This window comes from Limulus polyphemus, unplaced genomic scaffold (assembly GCF_000517525.1).
Source record: "Limulus polyphemus unplaced genomic scaffold, Limulus_polyphemus-2.1.2 Scaffold10019, whole genome shotgun sequence".
In the NCBI taxonomy this organism is placed as follows: domain Eukaryota; kingdom Metazoa; phylum Arthropoda; class Merostomata; order Xiphosura; family Limulidae; genus Limulus; species Limulus polyphemus.
In genome coordinates, this window is record NW_013675629.1 from 11,660 (window position 1) to 21,190 (window position 9,531).

Genomic DNA, 9,531 nt, shown 5'->3' on the forward strand with positions numbered 1-9,531 from the left:
TATATCATCCTTGTGTAAAAGACAGTAAATCATCTTTAATGTATTTAATTCACTTTGAAATTCATTAATGTTTTCCATTTGTACTTTTTGCCACTGTTGTTGACTTCCTGTAGTTGCTGCTGACATTCCCACAACTGTTGAAGACTTTCTTCCTGTTTCCTTTCTTGTTCCAGTTGCCACTGCTGTAGTCTCTCTTCTTGTTTATTTTCTCGTTCTTCTTGTTTTCTTTCTTTTTCCTACAACAACTGCTGTAATCTCTCTTCTCGTTTCTCTTCTTTATCCTCCAACCACTGCTGTAATCTCTCTTCTTGTTTCTTATCTCGTTCTTCTTGTTTCTTTTCTTTTTCCTACAACAACTGCTGTACTCGCTCTTGTTTATTTTGCTGTTCGAGCTGCCACTGTTGCAAGTTTTCTTGTCACTGCTTTTGTCTCTCTTCTTGTTTCTTTTCTCGTTCTTCTTGTTTCTTTTATTTTCCTCCAACAACTGCTGTACTCGCTCTTCTTGTTTCTTTTCTCGTTCTTCTTGTTTTTTTTTCTCATTCTTCGTGTTTCTTTTGCTGTTTTTGTATTGCTGCCATCAAATCTGCTAAGCTGTAGTTTGATTTGCCACCTCTCGTTTCCATCTTCTTCTTTTTTTATCCCACTCTCTGACACCAATTTGTTACGTCTCTGGTCGTTTGTTAATTTCCGGTATAAATTCTTCACGAGGAACTTCAGCGATACAAGTCTTTTCTTAAATAAAACTAGTTTATTCTTTCTCAATACAACTTTGCAATACACAGAATTTCCACCGTCACTTTCATTTAAACACACGCTATAATTCACAACGATTCACGCACTTTACTTACGGTCACTATCGCTCGCTTTACTTAATTATCTGTCTCTATATCTATCTATCTGCAGTCTTTCTCTGCTTTATTTGCCGGGCTGATATACAAAAATAGACTAGAGTGGCCAGGAACAGTCATGATCCTTCTAGAAACTCCAGCGAGCATGCTTCCAGCGTCGCGTGACTTTCGCTGTCGTAACAGTAAATTACCTATTTGAACTTATCGGAAAATCAGTTTTACCTGAAAGTACCACTTTATACACATCTGTCATATTTTCTGTTTATTAAAATATTAGTTATAAGGCTGGTTTTGATACAAACTGAAATTTTGTTGCTGGTCTGTTTCTTTTGACCCCTATTAGGGTCTAAAAGTGTCATCCTTTGCTCAAATGGGCTTAATTATACAGCCGATGAACTGGGGTTTTCCAAATAAACGGCATCTTATGGGAAATTGGGGTGGACTGACAAGACAGGAATCCCTAATATGCAAGTTTAGCTGCTTCTAATATCAATCTATATACTGACATGAAGAAAGGTGGTCAGCTAGAGCAGTCAATATCCTTATCCAGTTCGAATGTGGCCTCAGCTGAAAGCGTTTAACAATAACACGTCTTGAACCCCAGACCCTTTCATCTACAGCCTGATATGCTAACCATAAGGCCACACCCAATCATGCTGCAAAAATTTAATTAGTAAGGCTATTGGGTAATATGTTCGCATAATTATAACAATTACTTGAAATTCGATGCATTAGAAATAAAAACCACCCCGTGATGTATGTTGGAATTTGTTATAGCTACTTGGTTTTTATTTTTCATTTATATCTTTCTTTTGATGGAGAGACGAGATCATTTAATGTCATTGTTTGATACAACCTTCACAGAATTATTCAAAAGTCCCATTTGTTGTATCACTGTCAATGAGGCTTTTCCCTCAATACCAGAGTTCACCATGCTGGCTAGGGTACAAAAAAAATGAAATGTTATTATACGTTATTCTTACTGAAAACTGTGTTACCACTCTTATTATGGTGCCACATAACATTGGTTCTAAAAATAAATGTTGTGGTTTGCGAACAGAGGCAATCTACGCCCCCCTCCCTCACCCTACCCCCAAAAAATTATAAATAGATCTTAAGCTTACTTTTTGCAGAAGAAGTTATGTGAAAAATAATAGATATCATTGGAAAACTGGATAAAGAGAAAAAAAATGTTTAGAATGTGATTAGTATTGTATTGAAGTACTAAAATTACAACGTATTTTAAACATTGAAGAAATATCACCTCGAATAGATATTTATTGGACAATTGTTATAATATATTAAGCCAGGTTTTTTACTGATACTTGACTCATTTAATAATCTTAAGAGAATGTATTTAAAACCCTGATGGAATTTAATTTAATTTTGCTCTCCAAATAAAACGAAGAAAAAGCAGTAAATTAGCTGAATAGTATCCAGCTATTAAAATATGTGTAAAAAACAACAACAGAAAAGCAAGCTATTTAAACCAAAACAAAACAGGAAAACGCAAATGAATGTTGATGTAGAATGCTGGTGTATTTTTAATTTAAGATTATAGAATTCAGTTAACTAAGTCTTGAATTTGATAAATGAGTATTTCATAGATACACGACTTTATAATATAATATGCGATTGAAATAAAAATTATTTTTGTGGGAGATGTTAACTTTAATACACAGGAGATAAGTTATAAAGAATATATACTCGTAAATTGTACAAAAGCAAACTTCGGTAAAAATATAGTTGTGTGACAACAGGCTGAGAAAGACTGAAAGTGTCACTGGTAGATAATTTCCACTAGTTGGAGCCGTTTCCACAGCAGGTAAAACAGTGGTGGTCAACGGGCATAAACTGTGAACCATTGGTCAGTAGTGAATCTCTTCAAGCTGGAATGTATTCTGCAATTATGATCATGGCTCATAATGAAAGCTGAGTTTGTGCATGGCTGTGTGATGAGTTTCACAAGTAGCTGATTGCCCTAATTCAGATACTGATTAGCCTCCTAATTGGTGTATTCCTTGAGAATGTTTATCAACCTACACTTGTGCCATCAGTAGTACCTCAGCCAAGCATTGACTGAGAACCTACAAGGGAGAAGTGTGAACTGCAACACAGGTGGCAGATATTCACAGAGACGACACACTTTCAGCTATGTTGGTAGCTCTTTGTGTTTTATTAGACGATCTTCTTTATAGTTATAACTGGCTTTCTGTTCTTGGCTGCGATGTTTTAACACCATTATCTGATGGAATATTAGGTATTATTTATTGTCACATTTGGAGCCAGTGTTGATGCATAAGTTAACATCAAGATTCACACTGGAAAATCATTGTTGTAGCTAGTGGTGCTTTTGCTGGTGTTGGCACAATGATTGATGCCATCTGGGTGGTTGTTCTTGGGGTTGTGAGCAAAAGAGCTGGATCCATGGAATGGCCTTTTCATTTGATTGTAAAGTTGTGTGATGGTCTTGCTGGGATGAGTGATGCAGTGGTCCCACTGGAGGTGGATTCACATCCCATGATTGTTGCCATCTTCTACAAAACATCTTCTGACAGGGACTTGTACTTCTTTTCCTGGTGATGCATTGTGTCTTCCATGGACCTGGGTTTCACCATCTTGGACTTTACACTACTTTACATCAAGTAGGGTTGATTCTGACCTTGGCTGAACTGACCATATGGCTGGCACACTGGATCTTGTGAGCTCTCTGAACCCACAACCCTTGGCTTCGTGGTTTGTACTACTAATGGTGAGATGACAAGTGGCATTTCCTGATATTCTGAAGTCTGGAGGGCTAATCCAATAGTTGAAGCATTCAGAGCCTGCATCGTCCACCAGTGTTTTCATCCATGAATTCCAACAATATGAAAGTAAGACCCACCCCATGTGTAGTAGGCAATGCCAGAAACTCTGAAGCACCCACAAAATTAAACAGAAATATTCGCCATTAATTTCTTTCATTGTTCATCATTGTTTCATTGAAACATTGAGAATACTGGCAGGTTAGAAAAAAAAACAACAACAAGATATCCAGAATGTTGAAGAACTCGATCTTAAATAGGAAAAGTAAGCATTGAAAATGTAGGTTTGGTTTGAAAGAACTCTGACTGGTCAGAATAACTTGGTCTAAAATTTTAAGGTTTCTGTTACGAAAATACTTTACACTGAAAATCCCCTTTGGACAAAGTTTGAAAATAAAAAATATACTTGTGGTCAAGCTTCAGATCTAAAGGCTCATGATTAAAGTGCCTGTAGAAAAAAAATCCCTGCTACATGCAGGTTGCAGTCAATGCAGGCATCCTTGGGTTTTGAGCTTTACCTAAACCTCAGCTGTACTTTCCACGTCATATTACCTTTACTACCATTTTGTTTTTATAAAATCTGAACCTGAGTCCAGTAGGAAATAAATGACATGTGTGTGTGTGTGTGTGACCAACCTAGATTAAACACACTTGGATAGTGACCTGATTTTTCTACGATGTAACTTTCCTTTAAGTTCAGTACAGCTTACCTCCAGCATTATATTTTCATGCACTCTAATTGACCTTATAATGAAAAATGTTAAGAATATATTTAAAAACTATGTGCTTTGGAAATACTCCTATCTGCCTGATCAGAAGCATTTCACATAATCAAACAAAACGTTGGGGATATCAAGTTATATTTGTTATGTTTAGTAATGCTGTTTACGAATTTTACTTTTTTTACAGACAATTTCAACTCAGTCACTTACATTTCAGTTGGACCTCATTATAATGTTAGCAGCTAACATTTACGAAACACAGATCAAATAGTGTTTTCCTGCAAGTGTGGTGTGAGTTTATCCATTACTCTCATGTCTTTCTGTAAAATTCACTACCTGCTGAGTGTTTCATTATGAAAAACTGAAACATTCTTGTATCCACATTAAATTAACCAAAACGCTCGCTGTTTTTTCGCATAAAGTCCAACAGTCCAGTGCCATAGTTAACTTCATAACTCTAAGTCATTCTGATCAAATTATCGTACTTTCAATCAAAAGTTTCCCTGTGGTTAACTAGTATTCTCACTGATAGATTCATTTTGTGTTGGCCTATGAATGACTTTGTGTAAAATTTTATATATGTATGCAAACCTCACACACGTTGTCACAAACATACATTGTATGTAAACGCATGTTTCCAACTTCCGCACATTGCCACATACATTAGTAGCTTTCGACAGATTGCCTCAGGTGTCTGTGACATTACTGTTGTAAATTATGTGGTCTACTTTCGTAAACTATTTGTTGGTAGTCGTTGTTCAATAATGTTCTGCCATCTGTGAGTAGTGAAACTCAACAGAATGCTAGAGACTTTTTGAAATAAATCATTCCTGGCAGAATCAGTATACAACAAAACACCTTCAAATTAACTAATACAAAAACTAACAGTAAATTGTCATTCACTGTTCCGGATGGCCATCAACTATGGACTGGTGAAACACCATATAGCTTCACACTTATGGTGGTTGGCATCATAGCAAAGCAAACATAGGTAATCACAATAAAACAAGACCTATTCCTTTGAAATCAGATGTCTAATCCACTTTATGTACTTTTGGAGAGCACAATTACCTCTTTGCACGTGGAGGAGTTATAAACATTTAAGTATATAGTAGAATTCTTTTTCTAGAGAATCACGCAGCCTATACAGGTAAGTTGCTGCTACCCCAAAAAGGAGCATTTCCATTTAGGAACGCGGAAAACAAGGGTCACAGCACCCTTTCAATTGTCGGTTTCTCGAATGATCAACTGTTCTAATTTTTAAACCAGTAGTAATTGTACGATGCTGTATATACATGATATCTTACACCATTACCCAGACTCTTGGAAAGCAAGAGTCGATAAGCCGTTTCAGTTATTAGTGGCCCAACCAAATGACCATTTAAGCTCGTGGAGCACTTAACTCAAGCCCTAACGATAATAAATATTTACTTTGCTAAACTTTTCCCAGTATGTTTTTAGATCACAGCAAATTCTGAAATTATCGGAATTTGTTTTGCTAACTTTTAGCTTGAGCATTTGGATTTCCTGTTTTATTTTAACTTAATTTGTCGGGGTTATTTATATATATTGTTACGTCTCTGGTCCTTTGTTAATTTTCCGTAAAATTTCCTCCCGACGAACTTCAGCGATACAAGTTCTTTCTTAAATAAAACTAGTTTATTCTTCCTCAATACGACTTTGCAATACACAGAATTTCCACAGTGACTTTAACTTAAACACACGCTATAATTCACAATGATTTACACGCTTTACTTACGGCTTGACTCGATTATCTGCCTCTATATCTCCCTTCAATCTGCTATTATTTATGCTGTCACTTTATTTACCGGGGTTATATAAAAAAAAATAGAGGGCGTCTAGCAAAGACTAGAGTTGCCAGGAACAGTCATGATCCTTCTAGAAACTCCAGCGCGCATGCTTCCAGAGTCACGTGACTTCTGCTGTCGTAACAATATTTTATTGTACGTTTAGCTTGACTAAGAGGATGGGGTGGCAATTTGAAATGGTGAGAGAAACTATTAGAGGTTTTTTCTACACCTCTTACACGTCTTTGTTTTGTATTAAAGCTGAATAAAAAAAATTGGGATTCTGCATTGTCTCTTTCTAAAGATTTCGGGGAAAAAACATACTCCGTGACCCGATTTAAGTGAACCTTCAATTATCAGGCCTTAAGAGACTATTCTTAGGTCAATTCGCTGGCACAATAATACCACAACTGTTACATCCAGTGACAACCAGGCCTGTCTTCCAATATCAGGGCTCCTCAGGTTGGCTGGAATACGACAGAAATATTGTTGTGGTTCAGACGCTATTAATATTAGGAAAAATTGTTTTACAACAACTTTTAAAGTATGAACTGGATAAGATGATGTATGATTTTTAATTAATTTTATTTTTGTCACTACACGTTGGAATTAGAGTAAAGATTATTCAAAACTATGTTATTTAGTGATTTTAAGATCACATATTACTAATTATTGTTGTTTTCTCGAATTAACCTGCTCATTATTCAGAAACTGGCTGTTTAATTTAAATGTGTTTAATAATTGATTAAATTATTTCTCAGAGAATGTTACACATATGACTTTAATAATAAAATTTGTTTTGATTATACTTTATATGCTTTTTTTTCTGTTTTAGATTTTATTCTTCCCATTTTTTGAAGTACTTACGGGAAATTTAACCTCATAAGTTTACCTCACCCTAACAGGAATGGTTTCTTCCCAGACACGCTAGAAGTTTTCTATAAAAGCTACAACCCGGCGCGCGATGTTGTTGTGTCAGAGATTTTGTTCACTTATTGTTAAGAGTCTGGAGTTAAAGAAAAGTTAAAACAATTTACTAATCAAAGATGTCTACAAAGTGGTTACCTCTTGAATCAAATCCTGATGTAAGTATTGGTAATATTAATAACGAAGTTAAATATAAAGTACGATAGAGTAAGTTTTTGTATAAATATGTAAAATTGTTAGTAAAGTTTGATATGACTTAGGCCTATTATGTATTACTGCAGTGGCGTCTAAATTTAGCATGGGACTATTGTAATTTATATAGCGTTAGTTAGACGTTATACTGTACTGTTGTATTATTCATATTGTAAAGTTTAAACATTTCTTTGGGTAAATCCGTGTTTGAGAAATGTATAATTCATTAACTTATCATTTTTTTTCAGGTAATGAATAAGGTAAGCAGTATCCAGAATATTCTGACCCAAGCTGGTTCATTCAAAGTTATGAGTTGGAGCCGGTACCGGCGGCACTCTATTGTTACCGGCAGGTGTTGTCAACTTGAGTTCCAGGAAAGACTGATGCATGTCAAGCATAAACGGTCGTAGTAGCGTTTAACTGGTTACGAAATCTCCTTGAACTGTATTGTTCAGTTACTCCATGATTCAATATCGATTCATTCCTTCCAAATAAGTCGTAATCAACCCTACTTTGGAATCATTCCTTTGTTTGAAATAAATGTAGCTTCATCCGTACGAAGTTTAGGCTAAGCATATTAAAAAAAATTAAAATATTTTAATAATGCAATCTTTGTTCATCAGTTTCTTCTGGTAGGATTTTTTCTCTCTTTCTTCAGTCACTATAGTTTTTATAATAGTACCTGTAGAGAACTTTTTAGTAACTGAAGTGGGGGAGAAAAAATATTTAAGTTTGTAATAATAAAACGATGCTTGAAAATGTCAGTTTTGTGTTCTTCAATAACACTAAATGTAATTTGTTAGAAGTTAATTATTTAAGAATACTCTTCTTGATGTGCATTTATATTTTCAAATTAAGACCTATAGCTGTGGATTAAGCAGTTTTTGGTTCTTAACTTTCTAATGTTAACAGTAAATTAGACCAGACATTAATACCACCATGGTTAAGTTCTATTTATAATGGTACTTTAGTCTTAAAGTATGAATTTTCTGATTATTTAAAAATGCTTGTATCAGAGTAAGTTGTGACATGTAAACAGATTATGTTTAAATGTTTCTTTCCTATGGAAGGCTTTAACTTGCAGAGTTTCAAATCATTAGTGAATAACTTGAACTGTTAAATACTTAAAGAAATGCATGATAGTTATGACTTTGGAATTTTCTGTTATTGGTATTGCTAATTCATCTAATAAAGAAGGCTTCTTTACTATACAGAAGTTTGAACACCTAGTTAGCTCAGTTAATTCTTTCATTTTATTAATAAGATTTTATTTCTAAATTCCTGGATACACGTTTCTTTTTTGTTTCAGTTTATTTACAAACTAGGAGTGCCAAAGGACTGGTCTGTTGTTGATGTTTTTGGTTTAGATGATGAGTTGTTGTCTACAATTCCTAGTCCAGTACTTGCTGTGTTACTACTTTACCCCCTGGGGAAGGAGGTGAATTGTTTTCTAATTTTGTATTCACACCCGAAGCAAATAATACCTACATTTGATGATAAACAATTTACTTTTCCATATGCATCTACGCTTATTTTAAAACTACTAAAGTGTTTCTATTTATACACAATAGATTATTTTTAAACAAACAAACAAATTAGTTAAGCAAAGATAATGTAATTGTTTTTAAAAAAGGGTTTGTGATAACAAATTGGGAAGAGAAATTTAACTGTATTAACATCCAATAGTTTTTGTTCTTAGTTTATTTGTAATGCATGTAATCTGGCTTGATGTATACTCTTAATCTCAAGTTAAGATTGTAATGAAAATGTCAAGTTTAGTTTGTCCCAGTAATAGTGTATTAAATGAAGTGTCATTTTCATAATTAGTTTTTTTATTATTAGCATGACAAGCTTGTGAAGGAAGAAGAGGAGAGGATCAAATCTTCTGGTCAGTCTGTAAGTGACCAGGTCTACTTCTTGCATCAGACTATCAGGAATGCTTGTGGAACTGTTGCTCTTCTGCATGCTGTTGCTAATAACACTGGTCGCATCAAACTAGGTGAGATGTTTGTCCAAGTGTTGTCTTGTATGTTGTTGTTAATAACACTGGTCGCGTCAAACTAGGTGAGACGTTTGTCCAAGTGTTGTTGTTAATAACACTGGTCGCATCAAACTAGGTGAGACGTTTGTCCAAGTGTTGTCTTGTATGTTGTTGCTAATAACTCTTGTCGCATCAAACTAGGTGAGACGTTTGTCCAAGTGTTGTCTTGTATGTTGTTGCTAATAACTC

General features: G+C 34.8%; 1 protein-coding gene across 1 annotated transcript; it reads left to right on the forward strand.

Annotated features, from left to right (window-relative positions):
- The first annotated feature begins 7,133 nt into the window (after positions 1–7,133).
- On the forward strand, positions 7,134–9,380 carry LOC106476192 (ubiquitin carboxyl-terminal hydrolase isozyme L3-like). Its single transcript, XM_013936858.2, has 4 exons — positions 7,134–7,267; positions 7,550–7,561; positions 8,611–8,739; positions 9,144–9,380. Exons 1-4 carry the CDS (start codon positions 7,229–7,231, stop codon positions 9,363–9,365), a joined length of 402 nt encoding a protein of 133 aa, XP_013792312.2. The 5' UTR covers positions 7,134–7,228; the 3' UTR covers positions 9,366–9,380.
- Positions 9,381–9,531: the final 151 nt, after the last annotated feature.